The 21,251-nt window shown below is 57.2% G+C and overlaps 1 protein-coding gene across 1 annotated transcript in view; it reads left to right on the forward strand.

Moving 5' to 3' along the window:
- TTC34 (tetratricopeptide repeat domain 34) overlaps positions 1-21,157 on the forward strand; it is a 758,165-nt gene extending 737,008 nt beyond the window's left edge. The window contains exons 7-9 of the mRNA XM_055349041.2: positions 12,539-12,809; positions 13,624-13,838; positions 16,245-21,157. Coding sequence (XP_055205016.2) covers positions 12,539-12,809; positions 13,624-13,838; positions 16,245-16,772 — 1,014 coding nt within the window. The 3' untranslated portion in view covers positions 16,773-21,157. The remainder of the gene's footprint in view (positions 1-12,538; positions 12,810-13,623; positions 13,839-16,244) is intronic.
- Positions 21,158-21,251: the final 94 nt, after the last annotated feature.

A 21,251-nucleotide genomic window follows, 5' to 3' on the forward strand; every position in this document is an offset into this window, starting at 1 on the left:
TAGACTGCCATTCCAGGCTGTCAGATGCTCACGTGAGGCTGTAGAGTGCCATTCCCGGCTGTCAGAAGCTAACCTGAGGGTGTAGAGTGCCATTCCAGGCTGTCAGAAGCTCACCTGGGGATGTAGAGTGCCATTCCAGGCTGTCAGATGCTCACCTGAGGGTGTGAGGTGCAGTTCCAGGCTGTCAGATGCTCACCTGGGGTTATAGAGTGCCATTCCAGGCTGTGAGATGCTCACCTGCGGATGTAGAGTGCCATTCCAGGCTGTCGGATGCTCACCTGAGGATGTAGAGTACAATTCCATGCTATCAGAAGCCCACCTGAGGGTGTAGAGTGCCATTACAGGCTGTCAGAAGCTCACCTGAGGGTGTACAGTGCCATTTCAGGCTGTCAGAAGCTCACCTGTGGGTGTAGAGTGCCATTGCAGGCTGTCAGAAGCTCACCTGTGGGTGTAGAGTGCCATTCCAGGCTGTCAGAAGCTCACCTGAGGGTGTAGCGTGCGGTTCCATGCTGTCAGGTGCTCACCTGAGGATGTAGAGAGCCATTCCAGGCTGTCAGAAGCTCACCTGGGGATGTAGAGTGCCATTTCAGACTGTCACATGCTCACCTGAGGGTGTCGAGTGCCATTCCAGGCTGTCAGAAGCTCACCTGGGGATGTAGAGTGCCATTCCAGTCTGTCAGATGCTCACCAGTGGATGCGGAGTGCCATTCCAGGCTCGCAGAAGCTCACCAGGGGATGTAGAGTGCCATTCCAGGCTGTCAGAAGCTCACCTGAGTGTGTGGCGTGCCGTTCCAGGCTGTCAGATGCTCACCTGGGGATGTAGAGTGCCATTCTAGGCTATCAGATGCTCCCCTGGGGATGTAGAGTGCTATTCCAGGCTGGCAGATGCTCACCTGGGGATGTAGAGTGCCATTCTCGGCTATCAGATGCTCATCTGGGGATGTAGAGTGCCATTCCAGGCTGTCAGAAGCTCACCTGGGGATGCACACTGCCATTCCAGGCTGTCAGATGCTCACCTGACGGTGTGGAGTGCCGTTCCAGGCTGTCAGGTGCTCCCCTGGGGCTGTACAGTGCCACTCCAGGCAATCAGATGCTCACCTGGCGATGTAGAGTGCCATGCCCGGCTGTCAGATGCTCACCTGAGGGTGCAGAGTGCCATTCCAGGCTGTCAGAAGCTCACCTGGGGATGCAGAGTGCCATTCCAGGCTGTCAGATGCTCACCTGAGGGTGTGGGGTGCCATTCCAGGCTGTCAGAAGCTCACCTGGGGATGTAGAGTGCCATTCCAGGCTGTCAGATGCGCACCTGAGGGTGTAGAGTGCCATTCCGGGCTGTCAGAAGCTCACCTGAGGGTGTAGAGTGCCATTCCAGGCTGTCAGAACCTCACCTGAGGGTATAGAGTGCCATTCCAGGCTGTCAGAAGCTCACCTGGGGATGTAGAGTGCCATTTCAGACTGTCAGATGCTCACCTGGGGATGCACAGTGCCATTCCAGGCTGTCAGATGCTCACCTGGGGATGTAGAGTGCCATTCCCGGCTGTCAGATGCTCACCGGAGTGTGTAGAGTGCCATTCCAGGCTGTCAGATGCTCACCTGAGGGTGTGGGGTGCCATTCCAGGCTGTGAGAAGCTCACCTGGGGATGTAGAGTGCCATTACAGGCTGTCAGATGCTCACCTGAGGTTGTACCGTGTCATTCCAGCCTGTCAGAAGCTCACCTGAGGGTGTAGAGTGCCATTCCAGGCTGTCAGAAGCTCACCTGAGGGTGTAGAGTGCCATTCCAGGCTGTCAGAAGCTCACCTGAGGGTGCAGAGTGCCATTCCAGGCTGTCAGAAGCTCACCTGAGGGTGCAGAGTGCCATTCCAATCTGTTGGAAGCTCACCTGGGGATGTAGAGTGCCATTCCAGGCTGTCAGATGCTCACCTGAGGGTGTGAGGTGCAGTTCCAGGCTGTCAGATGCTCACCTGAGGTTGTAGAGTGCCATTCCAGGCTGTCAGATGCTCACCTGGGTATGTAGAGTGCCATTTCAGGCTGTCAGATGCTCACCTGAGGATGTAGAGTACAATTCCATGCAGTCAGAAGCCCACCTGAGGGTGTAGAGTGCCATTCCAGGCTGTCAGATGCTCACGTGAGGGTGTAGAATGCCATTCCAGGCTGTCAGAAACTCACCTGTGGGTGTAGAGTGCCATTCCAGGCTGTCAGAACCTCACCTGAGGGTGTAGAGTGCCATTCCAGGCTGTCAGATGCTCACCTGAGGGTGTGGGGTGCCATTTCAGGCTGTCAGAAGCTCACCTGGGGATGTAGAGTGCCAATCCAGGCTGTCAGATGCTCACCTGTGGATGCAGAGTGCCATTCCAGACTGTCAGAAGCTCACGAGGGGATGTAGAGTGCCATTCCAGGCTGTTGGAAGCTCACCTGGGAATGTACAGTGCCATTCCAGGCTGTCAGATGCTCACCTCAGTGTGTGGCGTGCCGTTCCAGGCTGTCAGATGCTCACCTGGCGATGTAGAGTGCCATTCCAGGCTGTCAGAAGCTCACCTGGGGATGTAGACTGCCATTCCAGGCTGTCAGATTCTCACCTGAGAGTGTGAGGTGCAGTTCCAGGCTGTCAGATGCTCACCTGAGGTTGTAGAGTGCCATTCCAGGCTGTCAGATGCTCACCTGGGGATGTAGAGTGCCATTTCAGGCTGTCAGATGCTCACCTGAGGATGTAGAGTACAATTCCATGCAGTCAGAAGCCCACCTGAGGGTGTAGAGTGCCATTCCAGGCTGTCAGATGCTCACGTGAGGGTGTAGAGTGCCATTCCAGGCTGTCAGAAACTCACCTGTGGGTGTAGAGTGCCATTCCAGGCTGTCAGAAGCTCACCTGAGGGTGTAGAGTGCCATTCCAGGCTGTCAGATGCTCACCTGAGGGTGTGGGGTGCCATTTCAGGCTGTCAGAAGCTCACCTGGGGATGTAGAGTGCCAATCCAGGCTGTCAGATGCTCACCTGTGGATGCAGAGTGCCATTCCAGGCTGTCAGAAGCTCACCAGGGGATGTAGAGTGCCATTCCAGGCTGTCAGATGCTCACCTGAAGGTGTGGCGTGCCGTTCCAGGCTGTCAGAAGCTCACCTGGGGATGTAGAGTGCCATTCCAGGCTGTCAGATGCTCACTTGGGGATGTAGAGTGCCATTCCCGGCTGTCAGATGCTCACCTGAGTGTGTAGAGTGCCATTCCAGGCTGTCAGATGCTCACCTGAGGGTGTGGGGTGCCATTCCAGGCTTACAGAAGCTCACCTGGGGATGTAGACTGCCATTGCAGGCTGTCAGATGCTCACCTGAGGTTATACGGTGTCATTCCAGGCTGTCAGAATCTCACCTGAGGGTGTACAGTGCCATTCCATGCTGTCAGAAGCTCACCTGAGCGTGTAGAGTGCCATTCCAGGCTGTCAGAAGCTCACCTGAGGGTGCAGAGTGCCATTCTAGGCTCTCAGAAGCTCACCTGAGGGTGTAGAGTGCCATTCCAGGCTCTCAGAAGCTCACCTGAGAGTGTAGAGTGCCATTCCAGGCTGTTGGGAGCTCACGTGGGAATGTAGAGTGCCATTCCAGGCTGTCAGATGCTCACCTGAGTGTGTGGCGTGCCGTTCCAGGCTGTCAGATGCTCACCTGGCGATGTAGAGTGCCATTCCAGGCTGTCAGAAGCTCACCTGGGGATGTAGACTGCCATTCCAGGCTGTCAGATGCTCACCTGAGGGTGTGGCGTGCCGTTGCAGGCTGTCAGGTGCTCACCTGGGGCTGCACAGTGCCACTCCAGGCTGTCAGATGCTCACCTGGGGATGTAGAGTGCCATTCCAGGCTGTCAGATGCTCACCTGAGGGTGTGGGGTGCCATTCCAGGCTGTCAGAAGCTCACCTGGGGATGTAGAGTGCCATTCCAGGCTGTCAGATGCTCACGTGGGGATGTAGAGTGCCACTCCCGGCTGTCAGATGCTCACCTGAGGGTGTAGAGTGCCATACCAGGCTGTCAGAACCTCACCTGGGGATGCAGAGTGCCATTCCAGGCAGTCAGATGCTCACCTCAGCGAGTGAGGTCCTGTTCCAGGCTGTCAGATGCTCACCTGGGGATGTAGAGTGCCATTCCAGGCTGTTAGATGCTCACCTGGGGATGTAGAGTGCCATACCAGGCTGTCAGATGCTCACCTGGGGATGTAGAGTGCCATTCCAGGCTGTCAGATGCTCACCTGGGGATGCACAGTGCCATTCCAGGCTGTCAGATGCTCACCTGGGGATGTAGAGTGCCATTCCCGGCTGTCAGATGCTCACCGGAGTGTGTAGAGTGCCATTCCAGGCTGTCAGATGCTCACCTGAGGGTGTGGGATGCCATTCCAGGCTGTCAGATGCTCACCTGAGGGTGTGAGGTGCACTTCCAGGCTGTCAGATGCTCACCTGAGGTTGTAGAGTGCCATTCCAGGCTGTCAGATGCTCACCTGGGGATGTAGAGTGCCATTTCAGGCTTTCAGATGCTCACCTGAGGATGTAGAGTACAATTCCATGCAGTCAGAAGCCCACCTGAGGGTGTAGAGTGCCATTACAGGCTGTCAGAAGCTCACCTGAGGGTGTACAGTGCCATTCCAGGCTGTCACAAGCTCACCTGAGGGTGTACAGTGCCATTGCAGGCTGTCACAAGCTCACCTGAGGGTGTAGAGTGCCATTCCAGGCTATCAGAAGCTCACCTGAGGGTGTGGCGTGCGGTTCCAGGCTGTCAGGTGCTCACCTGGGGATGTAGAGTGCCATTCCAGGCTGTCAGATGCTCACCTGAGGTTGTAGAGTGCCAATCCAGGCTGTCAGAACCTCACCTGGGGATGTACAGTGCCATTTCAGACTGTCAGATGCTCACCTGGGGATGCACAGTGCCATTCCAGGCTTTCAGATGCTCACCTGGGGATGTAGAGTGCCATTCCAGGCTGTCAGATGCTCACCTGAGGGTGTGGGTTGCCATTCCAAGCTGTCAGAATCTCACCTGGGGATGTAGAGTGCCATTCCAGGCCGTCAGATGCTCACCTGAGGGTGTGCCGTGCCGTTCCAGGCTGTCAGATGTTCACCAGGGGATGTAGAGTGCCATTCCAGGCTGTCAGATGCTCACCTGAGGGTGTGCGGTGCCATTCCAGGCTGTGAGAAGCTCACCTGGGGATGTAGAGTGCCATTACAGGCTGTCAGATGCTCACCTGAGGTTGTACCGTGTCATTCCAGGCTGTCAGAAGCTCACCTGAGTGTGTAGAGTGCCATTCCAGGCTGTCAGAAGCTCACCTGAGGGTGTAAAGTGCCATTCCAGGCTGTCAGAAGCTCACCTGAGGGTGCAGAGTGCCATTCCAGGCTGTCAGAAGCTCACCTGAGGGTGTAGAGTGCCATTCCAGGCTGTTGGAAGCTCACCTGGGGATGTAGAGTACCATTCCAGGCTGTCAGATGCTCACCTGACTGTGTGGCGTGCCTTTCCAGGCTGTCAGATGCTCACCTGGGGATGTAGAGTGCCATTCCCGGCTGTCTGATGCTCACCGGGGGATGTAGAGTGCCATTCCATGCTATCAGATGCTTATTGGGGGTTTGGGGTGCCAGTTGGATGGTGTGATGCTCACCTGGGGGGTTGGGGTGTCATTTAGGGCTGTCTGATGCTCGCTTGATGGTGTGGGGTGCTGTTGCAGTCTGTCAGCTGCTCACCTGTGGTGTGGGTCTGGTTTCAGGCTGTCAGAGGCTCACCTGGGGGTGGCAAGTGCTGTTCCCTGCTGTCAGATGCTCACCTGGCATGGGGAGAGCTGATCCAGGGTTTCAGATGCTCACCTACGGGTCAGGGTGACATTCTACGTTGTCAGAGTGTCATCTGTGGGTGTGAGGTGCTGTTCCCCACTGTCAGATGCTCACCTTGGGGTGTGGGGTGCTGTTCCAGGCTCTCAGACACTCACCTGAAGGTCTAAGTCCTGATCCAGGCTCTCAGATTCTCACCGCAGGGTAGTAGTGACACTCTTGGCTATCAGATCATCCCCTGGGGGTGGACGGTGCTGTTTTCGGCTATCACATGCTCACCTGGGGTAGTGGGGTCCTGTTCCAGATTGTCACAAGCTCACCTGGGGTTGGAGAATGCTGTTCCAGGCTGTCACACACTCACCTGTGGGTGTGAGGTGCTGTTCCAGGCTGTCAGATGCTCACCTGGGGATGTAGAGTGCCATTCCAGGCTGTCAGATGCTCACCTGATGGTGTGGGGTGCCATTCCACGCTGTCAAAAGCACACCTGGGGATGCAGAGTGCCATTCCAGGCTGTCAGATGCTCACCTGGGGGTGTAGAGTGCCATTCCGGGCTGTCAGAAGCTCACCTGAGGGTGTAGAGTGCCATTCCAGGCTGTCAGATGCTCACCTGAGGGTGTGGCGTACCGTTCCAGGCTGTCAGATGCTCCCCTGGGGATGTACAGTGCCATTCCCGGCTGTCAGATGCTCACCTGAGTGTGTACAGTGCCATTCCAGGCTGTCAGATGCTCACCTGAGGGTGTGAGGTGCTGTTCCAGGCTGTCAGAAGCTCACCTGGGGATGTAGAGTGCCATTCCAGGCTGTCAGATGCTCACCTGGGGATGCACAGTGCCATTCCAGGCTGTCAGATGCTCACCTGAGGATGTACAGTGCCATTCCAGGCTGTCAGATGCTCACATGAGGGTGTAGAGTGCCATTCTAGACTGTCAGAAGCTCACCTGAGGGTGTAGAGTGCCATTCCAGGCTGTCAGAAGCTCACCTGGGGATGTAGAGTGCCATTCCAGACTGTCAGATGCTCACCTGAGGAAGTGGGGTGCCGTTCCAGGCTGTCAGATGCTCACTTGGGGATGTAGAGTGCCATTCCAGGCTGTCAGAAGCTCTCCAGGGGATGTAAAGTGCCATTCCAGGCTGTCAGATCCTGACCTGAGGGAGTCACGTGCCATTCCAGGGTGTCAGACGCTCACCTGGGGATGTAGAGTGCCATTCCAGGATATCAGATGCTCACCTGAAGGTGTAGAGTGCCATTCCAGGCTGTCAGATGCTCACCTGAGGGTGTGGGGTGCCATTCCAGGCTGTCAGAAGCTCACCTGGGGATGTAGAGTGCCATTCCAGGATGTCAGATTCTAACCTGAGGGTGTAGAGTGCCATTCCAGGCTGTCAGAATCTCACCTGAGGGTGCAGAGTGCCATTCCAGGCTGTCAGATGCTCACCTGAGTGTGTGGCGTGCCGTTCCAGGCTGTCAGATGCTCACCTCGGGTTGTAGAGTGCCATTCCAGGCTGTCAGATGCTCACCTGGGGATGTAGAGTGCCATTCCAGGCTGTCAGATGCTCACCTGAGGGTGTAGAGTGCCATTCCAGGCTGTCAGAAGCTCACCTGAGGGTGTAGAGTGCCATTCCCGGCTGTCAGAAGCTCAATTGGGGATGTAGAGTGCCATTCCAGGCTGTCAGAAGCTCACCTGAGGGTGTAGAGTGCCATTCCAGGCTGTCAGATGCTCACCTGAGGGTGTAGAGTGCCATTCCAGGCTGTCAGAAGCTCACCTGGGGATGCACAGTGCCATTCCAGGCTGTCAGATGCTCACCTGAGGGTGTAGAGTGCCATTCCGGGCTGTCAAAAGCTCACCTGGGGATGCACAGTGCCATTCCAGGCTGTCAGATGCTCACCTGGGGATGTAGAGTGCCATTCCAGGCTGTCAGATGCTCACCTGAGGGTGTAGAGTGCCATTCCAGGCTGTCAGAAGCTCACCTGAGGGTGTAGAGTGCCATTCCAAGCTGTCAGAAGCTCACCTGAGGGTGTGGAGTGCCATTCCAGGCTGTCAAAAGCTCACCTAGGTATGCAGAGTGCCATTCCAGGCTGTCAGATGCTCACCTGTGTGTGTGGTGTGCCGTTCCAGGCTGTCAGATGCTCACCTGGGGATGTAGAGTGCCATTCCAGGCTATCGGATGCTCACCTGGGGATGCAGAGTGCCATTCCAGGCTGTCAGAAGCTCACCTGGGGATGCCAAGCGCCATTCCAGGCTGTCACATGCTCACCTTGGGATGTAGAGTGCCATTCCAGGCTATCGGATGCTCACCTGGGGATGCAGATTGCCATTCCAGGCTGTCAGAAGCTCACCTGGGGATGCCAAGCGCCATTCCAGGCTGTCAGATGCTCACCTGAGGGTGTGAGGTGCCTTTTAAAACTGTCAGATTATCAGCCACGTGCGATGACTCGAGCTTGTAATCCCAGCACTTTGGGAGGCCGAGGTGGGTGGATCACCAGGAGTTCAAGACCAGCCTGGTCAACATGGTGAAACCCCGTCTCTACTAAAAATACAAAAATCAGCCTGTAGTCGCAGCTACTCAGGAGGCTGAGGCAGGAGAATCGATTAAACCTGGGGGCGGTGGCTGCAGTGAGCCACGATCGCACCACTGGCCTGTAGCCTCGGGGACAGATGGAGACTCCATCTCAAAATAAAACAAAACTATCAAGATGCTCACCTGAACATGAAGGGTGCTGTTCCAGGCTGTCAAATGCTCCCCTTGGGGTGGTGAGTGCTGCTGGAGGGTTTCAGATGCTCACCTGGGTGTGGGCACTGCTGTTCCAGGCTGTCAGATGCTCACCTGAAGGTTTGAGCATTGATCCAGGCATTCAGATTCTCACCTAACTGGGGGGTGCCGTTCTAGGCTGTCAGATGCTTATGTGGGTTGTCATTCCTGGCTGTCAAATGATCACCTAAGGGTGGAGGGTGCTGTTTTAGGCTGTCAGATGCTCACCTGGGGTTGTGGGGTCCTCTTCCAGATTGTCACAATCTCACCTGGGGTTGGAGAATGCTGTTCTAGGCTGTCACACACTCATCTGTGGGTGTGGATACCGTTCCAGGCTGTAAGACACTCACCTGGGGGTGTGGGGTGCTGTTTCAGGCTGGAAGATGCTCACCTGGGGGTGCAAGGTGCCGTTCCAGGCTGTAAGATTTTCACCTGTTGGTCGGGGGTGGTGCTATAGGGTTTCAGATGCTCAACTGGGTGTGGGGGTGCATTCCCAGGCTGTCAGATACTCACCTGGGGGTGTGGGGTGCTGTTCCAGGCTGTAAGATGCTCCCCTAGGTGTGTGGGGTGCCATCCTTGGCTGTCAGATGCTCACCTGGGTGTGTAGGGTTCTGTTTTGGATTGTTGCAAGTTCACCTGGGGCTGGAGAATGCTGCTCCAGTCTGTCCCACACTCACCTGTGAGTGTGGGTGCCATTCCAGGCTGTCAGATGTTCACCTGTGCTCACCTGGGAGTGTGCGGTGCTGTTCCAGGCTGTCAGATATGCTCACCTCTGTGTGTGGGGTTCTATTCCAGGTTGTCAGATCCTCACCTGGGGTTGGAGAATGCTGTTTCAGGCTGTCACACATTCACCTGTGGGTATGGATGCTGTTCCAGGCTCTATGATGCTCCCCTGAAGGTGTGGGGTTCTATTCCAGGCTGTAAGATGCTCCCCTGGGGTGTGGGGTGCTGTTCCAGGCTGTAAGATGCTCCCCTGGGGTGTGGGGTGCTGTTCCCGGCTGTCAGATGCTCACCTGGGGATGTGGGTGCCATTCCAGGCTCCTGACAGCTGTATAAACTGGATATAATGCATGAGCAAACGTTTCCAGGCACCAAACAACAGGCAGCAAAGAGCTGTGCCCTGAGAGACAGGAGGCCGCAGAGAGGCTTTTCTGAACATCTTGGGCATTCAGTTGAGACCCCAGAAAGGCCACACCCTAAAATTAAGATTGTACTTTAGGACTAAGTTCAAAAACCAATACTCCCCTAGCAAAGTACAAGATAAAGCCCGGCAGGGCCAAAATGATCCACCAGTAATCTACCTGCCCACCAGAGTGAAATCAGCCCCCTTGCAGGACAGCACCACAGCCCTGTCTACCACATGCCAGACACAGAGCCCAGCGCAAAACCAAGAACTGCTAGGCACGCAGAGAACCAGGGAAATGGGACCCGTAATAAGAGAAGAAGTACTTCATAGAAACAGACCCTGAGTGGCTTAGAGGTTTGGAATTTACACACAAGGGCTTTTAAAAGCAGTGACATAAACATGTAAAAGAAATGTTTGCTAGAATGAGGGAGCTGATGGAGAATCCTAGCAGAGGAATGTGGAAAAAAAAAACAGTAATAATCAAGTGGAGATCCTAGATCTGAAATGCAGCATATCTGGAATTAAAAACTTACTAGGCAGGCACAACAGCAGATTGGAAACTGCCAAAGCAGGATTAGTGAACTCAAGTATAGACCAAAGAAAATTATCCAATCTAAGGAAATTATCCAATCTAAGGAACAGCAGGGAAAACAAAAAACAAAAAACAAAACTCTGTTTCAAACGATGAGAGCTGAGCTGAGCATCATGGCTCACACCTGTAATTCCGGTACTTTGGGAGGGCGAAGTGGCAGCATCACTTGAGCCCAGGAGTTTGAGACCAGCCTGGGCGACAGTGAGACTCCCTCTCAAAATAAAAAAAAGAAAGAAAAAAAATTTTTTCTAGAAGAGATGGAGTCTCACTCTGTCACCTAGGCTGGAGTGCAGTGCCACAATCTCAGCTCACCACAACCTCCACCTCCTGGGATCAACCAATTCTCCTGCCTCAGCCTCCTGAGTAGCTGGGACTACAGGCACCCACCACTATGCCTGGCTAAGTTTTGTATTTTTATTGTATTTTTAGTAGAGATGGGGTTTCACCATGTTGGCCAGGATGGTCTCGATCTCCTGACCTCTGGATCTGCCCACCTCGGCCTCCCAACATGCTGGGATTACAGGCGTGAGCCACTGCACCTGGCCTCTAAAAAACTTTTAAAAATTAAAAAAATAAATGAAGAAACCTTCAGTGACCGGTGGGACAATTTCAGGCCGTCTAGCATACATGTGACTGGACTCCCAGAGAATACGGAGAATGAATGGGACAAATATACACAGAAATAACAGCAGAAAAATTCCCAAGAAGCTCAACAAATCCCAAGAGGAAAAATACAAAGAGAACCACCCCTAAGAAGGCACATCTTGGTCAAGTTCCTGAAAAAAAAAGATAAAGAGAACATCTTAAAAGCAACCAGAGGGGTGAAATATTGACATACAACAACACGAATGACTGTCCCACAAACAATGGAACCCAGAAGACAATGGGACAGCACCTTTAAGGCACTAAAAGAAAAAAGTACCAAGCCAGAATTATCCATCTTGTTAAAATGTCCTTCAGAAACGAGGGTGACATTAAAGACCCGTTGGACAAATGGAAGCTGAGAGATTGGTCATCAGTCAATGACACCACAGCAGATCCTGAGGGAAGGTGGTGAAATTGAAGAGAACTGATGCCTGATAGAAATTCTCTGCTGGAAGAAATGAAAAGCATCTGCAAATACAAAATGATGTATTTATTTCTTCTTTTAATTTCTTTGAACAAAGCTATCTAAATTAAAAACAGGCCAGGTGTGGTAGCTCACACCTGTAATCCCAGTACTTTGGGAGGCCAAGGTGGGAGGATGGCTTGAGACCAGAAGTTCCATACCAGCCCAGGCAATATATCAAGACCCCATTTGTACAAAAAGATTTTAAAATGAGCTCGGTGTGGTGGCATGTGCCTGTGGTCCCAGCTACTCCGGAGGCAGAAGTGGGAGGATCACTTCAGCCCAGGAGTTCAAGGTTGCAGTGAACCAAGATCATGCCACTGCACTCCAGCCTGGGCAACAGACAGGGACCCTGTCTCAAAATATATATATAATTAATTCACTTGAAATAATGCACTATGTGAGGAAGTGTATTGCTCAGTGTATGACAACGATAACACAAAGTATGGGAATAATGGAATTTACTGCTGTGGGGATCTCACATTTTAGGTAAAGTGGCCCCATATTAACTGTACATAGACTGTGGTAGGGTGCTCACCTAGGAGCTGGGGGCTTGTTCACAGCTGTAAGGCTACGTATTGTAATCTGCAAGGCAATTGCTAGAAAGATAATATAAAGAGGCATAGTTAGGGCCAGGCGCGGTATTGTGCACCAGATGGGCTGGGCACCCTCCTTCCACTGCTTCTGGGAGTTATGGGAGGGCAGTAACTGGGCTTTCTACCCTTCCGGCGTCCCCAAGGCCACAGGCACTGGGAGGAGCACAGGGATACCCAAGGAGCTCCAGCCTCCCCCACTGTGAGGTAACAGATGCCCCTGTGGGGAGGGACAGGCGTGGAGGGAGCCAGCTACAAGCTGGGAGAGCGAGGGACCCAGGGAGGGCTCACAGACCGCAGGCAGCCTCAGGAGATGGAAATTAGCAGCGTTTGGCCTCAGAAAAGGGGTTCTGAGCCTGACAACTTTCAGGGTCAAGGTCAGTGAGCTGAGTCCCCTCAAATGCTAACCAGAATCAGGAGGGATGGTAGGAGGCTGCAGCCACAGAGAAGCGGGAAGGGGCAGGAAGCTGGGTGTTCAGACCCTCTAGGACCCCAGGGAGAAGATCAGGGAATGAGAAAGACAGAGCCAGTCCTCCTACTCTGACCCTCTGCCCAGTCTCTCTACCTAGGACAACTCTGCACCCGCCCGCCCTCCCTCCTTGCAGGAAGCCGTGGACGACATCGTCTCTGCTCTGAAGCTCGGCCCCGGGACCGTGGTCCCTGAGCTCCACTCTCTGAAGCCGGAAGCCCAGGCCCTCATCACACAGGGCCTCTACTCCCACTGCCGGGCCCTTCTGAGCCAGCTGCCAGACACTGGGACCCCTCTCGAGGACAAGGACACCCAGGGCCTCCTTGCTGTGGGGGAGGCGCTGATCAAAATCGACTCAGGGCAACCGCACTGGCACCTCCTCCTGGCAGACATTCTCATGGCACGGGGTATGCGGCGGCCCCAAGGTGGGAAACACGGGGTCTGGGCTTCTGTCTCCGCTCCTCTGACCTCTGTATCCTGTTCTGTAAAAATGGAAGAAAGAGACCCGGACCACAACAGCTTCCAAGGTCCCTTCCACCCCAAATCCCATGACCTCTGGCCCTGCTCCCTGTGTGAGGCCTGGCGTTCAAAAGGCTCTCCTCTGCTTTACCCGGGTGGCTCTTTGCTTGCAATGGAGGAGAAACCGAGGGGTGATCTTGGTCTTTGAAAGGTCTTGGACCCTCGGCCCCCTCATTCATCCATGCACCTCCAGTCGTTGTTTCTCGGGCACCCACGGGATGGCAGGCCCTGTTCCAGGAGGAACTGTCAGAAGCCCCATGGGCCGACATGCAGGCCCTTCCCGCGGATTTCCACATCCCCCTGGTTATGTGGAAACCACTTCACCACTAATTCCAAAGGGGAGCTCTCTCTGCAGTCTGCATTTGCCCACCAAGGGCTTCAGGGGCCCCAGGGCTGCTCCCCACATGCCACTCTGCTCCAGCAGGCCCAGAGTTTGCCTCTAGTTGCCCGGGAGAGAAAGCAGCCCCTTGTAGTGCCCACAGTGTGGTAGCTCAGCATCATGGAGTGGGGTCAGAGGTGAGTCCCTGTGACCTGCCTGGAATCACGGTGCACCTCTGCTCCCGGCTCCTTCTTCCTGGGCTGAGCCATCATCAGCTCCCCGCAAGCCAGCACAGGGCAGGGAAGGAGCCGCCAGCGAGTCTCAGCTCTCTTGCACCTCTGCCCAACCCCACACACTGACTGTCCCTCCTGAATCCCTGACAGGCAGCTACGAGGAAGCTGGCACCCACCTGGAAAAAGCCCTGCACCCTGCCCCAACGTCAGAGGCAGCCCGGGCCCGGCTGGGCCTGCTCCGGCTCAAGAAGGGAGACGTGCCAGGGGCTGCAAGGGACCTGCAGAGCCTGGCCGAGGTGGATGCCCCGGATCTCAGCTGCCTGCTGCATCTCCTGGAGGCCTCGGAGCGGCAGAGCCTTGCCCAGGTGCCCAAAGAACCCCACAGATCTCCCACCCCAACCTTCCCCAGCACACAGGCATGAGACCCCCGGGCCCACCACTGGGGCAGCCTTTCTTCACTCTCTGCGGTTGGGTTGATTTCAGTTAGGTTTGGGGTGGGGTGGGAGGCACCCACTTCTGGCCCAGGAAGACGGTCTCTGGCCACCTTAGCCCTACAACCCCACCGACCTCTCAGCCTCTTTGTATGGGAAGTATAAGCCACAGGTGACTTGGGTGCAAGAGAGGGAAGAGGACCTTGCCCTCAGGGCCAGACTGAGCCAGCCAGGGGCACCTTACCCGGCAGGAAGCCCACCCCAAACCCATGGCAGGCCGGGAGAAGGCACGTGGGGACAAGGCAGGCTGGGAGGCCAAGAGCACAGCAGGCTTTGGGGTCCCAGAGGCAGAACTACACCCCAGTGGGGCCTGGGCAGGATTTCACCTCCTTAATGCTTCCTGACACCATCGGGTTCTAGCACTCCGGGGCCGCCTAGGAAAACAGAAACCACACTAGGAAGAACAGGGAGCTCATGGCGGAGTCGGGGCTACACCAGTGTGAGGCGCAGTTCGGTGCTGCAGAGGGGGCGCCGCCGCCCCCCCCGAGCTGAAGAGCAACGCTGAGATTGGGTTATCGGGACCTAGAGGAGGCAGCCGGGCTTGGGGGGGGGGGGGGGGGTCTCAGAGCTCCCAGAGGGACTGGGGGTTTCCAAGCCAGGAGGAGGGGGCTGTGCTGGGGTCTTCGAGGTGGGAGCAGGGCCTGGCAGGGGGCGGGAAGCCTGGCTGGGGCCATGGTCCCGGAGCCCAGAGGAGGCGGCTAGATGGGGTCTCCTGAACGGGGGTCACCGAGCCCGGAGGCGGGGCTGGGCGCGGGTCTCCGAGGCTGAAGAATACGGCTGGGCTGCGACGCCAGGAGGCGGCTCCCGGCAGAGGCAAGAATCTGCACGACGCGAAATGGTTGCCTGGAGACGGGGACCCACCCGGAAATGAGCCAACAGTGGTTTCGCCCCGCTTCCTGCGCCCCGCCCCTCGGCAGGCGGCCCCTTCCGGGTGGCACTGCGCCTGCGCGGCCCGAGCCGCGGGTTCAGGGGAGTCTGGGGTCGGATTGAGCGCCCTTCCCCACTGGGGCGGCCCGGGGGCTCCCGGGGTCCGACGGCTGCTCGGGGCCTCGCCCTCCTGCTGCCATGGACCCGGCCCAAATGTGCGGGTCCTGCGCGGGCCGAGGCTTCACTACCATCCCGGGCCGTGAGCTACGCGTCGGGGTCAGGTGCCTCCGCCCGGAGAGGGGCGGTCCCGCGGGCCGCACCGCAGGCGAGGGACGGGGTTTCGAGCCCCTGCCCTGCTGAGCGCCGCTCACAGCTGGCAGAAGAGGCCGCACTGTGCCCTGCGGGAGCCCAGCAGCAAAGCCGGGACCGTGGGACCCCCTCGCTCCCTGCACGGACCCCGGGCGTGGGCCTGGGCTTCGTCCCGTGCGGCCAAGCCTGGCGGGGTCCTGGGTGCGCTGCGCCGCCCGGGGGAGGTAGCGTCGAGGACCGCCGGGCTGCTGGGAAAGAGGCAGCGCCAGCGAGAAAGGCGGGGCCTGCACCGTGGCGTGTTCCTCAGGCAGCGGGGAACCCCTGCAGGTTCTTGAGCGGAGGAGGAGCCCAGCGAGGCGAGCGGATTTCTGGTCGTGGTTGACTCCGTGAAAAAACTGGGTCAGAGATGAGGCGATTGGGTCTGGGTGGGCTCAGGAAAGTGCCTGGGAGGAGTGGGGGGGCAGGCAGGCCTGGCCAGCAGCAGCCCACAGCACAGGCTGTGCCCTCCGTCCAGCAGCCCCAGGGAGAGGGGCTAGGGTGCACGTGCTCAGAGACCAGGCAAAGGCCATGTCTGCCACTGTCCTGAGGCCTGGAGCAGCCTTCAGAAGGTGGGCAGAGTGGAAGGGCTGGGCAGCAGCCCCCTCAGAGGGCCCTATGGAGAGGTGACTTGGCCCAGAGGGACAGAGGGAGGAGGCCGCTGTGGTCACCCAGGCAAGGGAACCTGGGCCCAGCCGGTGGGGCGGTAGGGCTGCCAGGAGGGGACCATGAGGAGGTAAATCCAGGTCCCTGATCCGAGGCCCAGGGAGAAGAGCAGTGGGCAAGGATGCCAGGCCTTGGGCCAAGGGTCAGAACAGCACTTTGGCAGGTTGCAGGGCAGTGGGAATTGCAGGGAGGGGTCCTCTACCCTGGGTCCCCCTTCCTGCCCTTGCCCATGGTCAGCCAGCCCCTCCAGAAGCAGTGGGCAGCTCCTGTGCAGTCTAGGGCCCCGCCATCCCCAGGGAGCCAGCAGAAGCTGGCTGTGCAGAGGACCTCTGCAGGGCAGGGGCGGCCGGGCTTTTGGGGCTGACCCCACTCTCCCTGCCTCTCTCTCTGTCCTCTGTGCAGGCCGCGGCCCAGGAAGCCGGCACCCTCCTGGACGCAGGGCAACCCAGGCAGGCGCTGGGCTACTGTTCACTGTCTGTCCTGGCCGGTGGCAGCAGTGCCTGTCACCTGCGTCTGCGGGCCACCTGCCTGGCCGAGCTGCAGGAGTTTGGCCGGGCCCTCAGGGACCTGGACCATGTGCTCCAGGAGGCACTGGGGGATGGTGACCTCCCAAGGCGGGCAGAGGACTTCTGCTGTCAGGGTCGCCTGCTGCTGAGCCTGGGGAATGAGGCGGCGGCCGCAGGGGCCTTTGCCCAGGCCCTGAAGCTGGCGCCCACCTTGGCCCAGAACAGCCTGTGCAAGCAGCCAGGCCGGGCCCCCACTGCACGCATGTTCCTCGTTCGCGGGGAGTGCTGCCTGGAGGAGCAGCATCACGCAGAGGCCTGGACGGCGGTAGAGAGCGGCCTCCTGGTGGACCCCGACCACCGTGGCCTGAAGAGACTGAAGGCCAGAATCCGGAGGGAGGCATCCTCAGGCTGCTGGCTACAGTGACTGGGCCTGACCCTCTCCCAGCCCTAATCACAGGGCCACCCTAGCATCTGCACCTGATGTCCAGGCCCAGGGGTGTACCCAGCTCCCCAAATCGGGGAGGTACCTGCCCTGCCCTCCCCACACCCCCTTCCCAGCCCTCCCCACACACCCCTTCCCAACCCTCCCCACAGCCCCCCTTCCCAACCCTCCCCACAGCCCCCCTTCCCAACCCTCCCCACAGCCCCCCTTCCCAACCCTCCCCACAGCCCCCGTTCCCACCCTCCCCACACACCCCTTCCCAGCCCTCCCCACATCCCCCTTCCCAGCCCTCCCCATACCCCCTTCCCAGCCCTCCCCACACCCCGCTTCCCTGCCCCAGCATGAGTCAGTGTTGGACAGCCAGCCTCACACCTCTTTGCCTTGGAAAGGAAAGGGGACAGCTTCCTACTTGCATGAAGGGACCATCCTAGAAGCTTCACAGTCCCTTCTACCACCAGCAACCTGGTCCCTGCAGTTGGGGCCCTCTTGGCCCACACCTGGGGCTCAGACCTTGAAGAAGCAGCCCCAGGTCTCGTCCCTGGCCTGGGATCCTACAGGTTGGACAGGATTGAGGCCAGACTCCTGGGGCCCTTGGGGAGATGGTACCAGCCCCAGAAGCCCCTCCTTGGGTGTGAAGCTGCGTTTTGCTTGGACCCTGAGCCTTGGGCCAGCCTCCAGCAGAGCCTGGGCCCTCTCCAGAGACAGAGCTCCCAAATGGGCCCAGCCAGCCCATACCCCAAGCTGACCTTTCAGGGTGCTTTCATGGGGGCCCTTCATCGAGAATCCAGTGTGCTGGAGGTAAACTTCCTCCCTCCTCCACAGGCCCCTCCCTTCCAAGCAGAGGGACCACCGAGGGGCCCTGATGAGCACAGTCCCCAGGCTCCCACCAGACCTGTCTCCCGAAGCTGCTGGGAGGTATCGGTGCTTCCACAGAGCGAGAGAACAGCTTGTTCCTATACGTGGGTTAAACGTCCCCAGGCCTTGCAGCTGCCAGTGAGCTTAGGGACTTCTGGGTGGGGCAGAGGCAGCCAGCCTTTGCCCATCACTGTGAGTGTCACAGACTGAGGCCTCAGCCCGGGGCTTTCTCTCATGGCCATGGGCGAGAGACATGCTGGGTGGGCTGACTCGGTGCAAAACGTGCCCCCAAGCCCTGCCTGACTTCACCGTGGGGAGACAGGGCCACGACCCCCTCTCCTGGCTTCTCTCTCCTCCTGGGCACTTGCATTTGTCCCATTTCTGTCCCCTTGTCTGCCGCTTCCTTCCATGGTCTTGAACCCACAGACAGACCCCCTGCCTCTCCACCCACTTGGCTTCTGGGATCATCTGACGAACCCCAGTCCAGGGGGTCAGGCAGGGAGGGGCCCTATTCCTCGCCCTGCATGGAAGTGGGGCCCCCAGGCAGCAGGTGCAGGGCTGGGTAGCCCCCCTCCTCCGCAGGCCTCACCCACTCCTCAACCCCCATGCCCCTTCATCAGCTGGCACCGCCTATGTGTCTCTGGCCACAGGGGTCTGGGTAAAGGGTCAGCGCCTCCCACCTTGAGTACCTCGGGGATGGGCAGCCCACAGTGGGAGAGGGCCCTGACAGGGACCTTCAGCCCTGCTCCTCGCCTTCCCCGCTCGGTATCTTCACGCAGTCCCCCTCTTCCGGGGTTCCCCAGCGCAGGCACCAATTCGATCCATCTTCCGCCTGCCAGCTCCCCATCCACCCTTCCCTCCCTGTCTTCAACCATGTGCTCAAGGACTCAACAAACACCTGTCAGCAGCCCAAGAGCTAAGTTCAGGGACACGCAAGTTCCTCGGGTCAGGTGGGCCAGTCAGCACCGAGGCAGAGGAGGCAAGGGCTGGTCCAGAGAGCCTGGTCACAGCAGAAGGACCTGCTCCAGTGTCGGGGCCAGGTGGAGGCAGTGGGGAGGCATCCCCTAGGGGTGCCCTCCCCCACCACGTTCCCTGCTCCTACAGTCCTCGCCTGGGATGTCCTGCCCCATCCATCCGTGCAAGGCTGAGTGTAGATGCCAGCCCCGCTGAGGCTCCTCCCGGACCTCAGGATCGCTGTGTTTCTCCCCCACCAGGGAGCTGCCCCCTCCACCACCAGCTCACCCAGCAGGTATCTCTCATCAGCCTTTGGCCTGGCTCCTTGTGGGCTCTGAATGTCTGCATTCCCCCAAACTTTATGTGTTGCGATCCTAACCCCCAAGGTTATGGTATCAGAAGTGGGGCTTTTGGGAGATGACCAGGGGTGGAACCTCATAAGTGGGATTAGTGTCCTTATAAAAGAGACCCCAGAGTTCTCCCAAGCCCCTCCACCATGCGGAGACCCAGTGAGAAGCTGTCTGTGAACCAGGAAGGGGCCCTCACTAGAGAGCGAGCTGGCACCTTCATCTTGGGCTTCCAGCCTCCAGAACTGTGAGAAATAAGTATCTGTTGATGAACCACCTGTTTCTGCTATTCTGTTGGGGCAGTCCAGATAGACAAAGACACGCCCGTTCCCGCGGCCCACCACCTCTGCCCTGAGCACAGTGGGTGAGTCTCGGTTCCCCTTATCCCATCCCTGCTGGGGTCCAGCCCTGGCTTTTCCTGAGGTAGTTCCTCCAGGACCAAGCAGACACCCACAACCAGCAGCCCTTAAGGCATGGACGCAGTCGTCCCCGAGGCCTGGGTGTCCCGCCTGGAGGGGCATGTCCACAGCTGCTCTGGGTCCTGACGCTCCAGGAGCTCACGCTGTCTGCAGATCCACCACTTCCCCGGGCAGCCCCCGGCCTGCATCTTCCTCAGTGCTCAGCTGGAGGTGGAGAGAAATCAGGCTGGGATGGAGGGTGGCCCTTGCTTTGCACGATTCCTGCCTCGACGTTACACCAGGGACATTCCAGCATCTCCCCTTCATTAACTGTAGACCGCCAGCAAATCCAGATTTCATTCAACCAAGTAAACTGGTAGAGTCATTTCCAGCAGCTAATGTGAGCTAGTGCATTAAATTCAGAATCTCTAGTAAGTGTACCTGCATCAATAAAGCCAAGCCGGTCCAGCTGCATTAATACCCTACCCTCCATTCCCACACGGTTCCCAGGTCTCCGTGTGTGAATTTGTAACATCTTACGAGCATTTTGGTGTGAAAGTGGTTCCTTCCTGAGTCAGGCTTTGTACTTGACCCTTCCCCTCCCTGGGAGCACACTGAGGTTCTAGAGGCAACAGGGTGGCTATGGTGGTTAAATAAACTGAGCATCATTTCTAGGCAACTGGCCAGGTAAGCTTATCACAGCGTTTTCAAGCAGAACAAAAATAAATAAATAAAGGCTACTCTCAGATCTTGGAGGACAAGCTGCTTCCCCTGGAAGGAGAAGCTCAGAGAACCAGGGGGTTCACAATTCTCAGCTTTATCTGAGCCCAACCAGACATCCCCATGCCAAGCTTCAGCATCCAGTTCCTTCCCACTCAGTGCCCACGTTTCAGTAGTGAGGCTGTGAATGTGAGCCACACAGCAGTCACACAACTCAGAGTTAAACTGTGCATCCGAGTTTTAGCAGCATCTGAGTTTTAGCAGCAGCAGCCCCGAGGCTCTCAGGAACAAGGGACTGTTCCATGGCCATGGCAGTCCTGATTCTCTGTCTATGACTTAAACTGAGTTTAGAGACCTGAATGTGTGGTTCCTTCCTGTTAGTGCTGCTGGACCCTCAGGGGACCCCCCACAGCCCTCGTGGTTGTGGTCATCCTCATGGCCGTGACAGCCTCACACAGCAGCACGTGGGTTCCCGAGGCCCTCAATTCTGCTGGTGCCTCACAGCCAGCATGGGGGATGGCTTGGTTAACTGTGAAGCCCCCCCAACAACACTGTGTGCCAACAGCCTCCCCTTCCCACTGGCCAGGAGATCAGGCCTGCAGCCCAGCCCAAGCAACAACCACACTAACCTAACCCCCAGACCCCACCTTTTGATAGTGACAGGAGGCAGACAAATCCTAGGCAGACAGGGACAGGTTCCCAGTGAAACCCCACCTCCGAGCCAAAGACAGTTTAAAGCCTGAAAGCCAAGCTACAAATTAAATCCTCAGCCTGGATTGAGAACCCATCTTCCCATTTGGCTGCTTTCCTCTGATTGATCCCCACCCTTCACCTATTTTACATGTACCTATCTTTTCCTAATTCATTTTCTACACTGGCATGCCCACCTTTGAGTGGTACCTTTGTTTAAGCCTTTTTTGCATAATCACAAGCCCATCAGCATGCACTCCCCCATTCTGAGCCCATAAATGCCCCGGACCCAGCCACACTAGGAGAGAAACCACCTGACTTCAGGTCGGGAACCACCCGTGCACCCCCTGTCTGCTGAGAGCTGTTCCGTCTCTCAATAAAATTCTTCTCTGCCCTTCTCACACTTCGATTGGCAGCATCTCCTCATTCTTCTTGGACACGGGACAAGAACTTGGGAACTGCCATACATGGATACAAGCTATAACACAAGCAGGCTG

This window comes from Gorilla gorilla, chromosome 1, assembly GCF_029281585.2.
Source record: "Gorilla gorilla gorilla isolate KB3781 chromosome 1, NHGRI_mGorGor1-v2.1_pri, whole genome shotgun sequence".
NCBI lineage: Eukaryota > Metazoa > Chordata > Mammalia > Primates > Hominidae > Gorilla > Gorilla gorilla.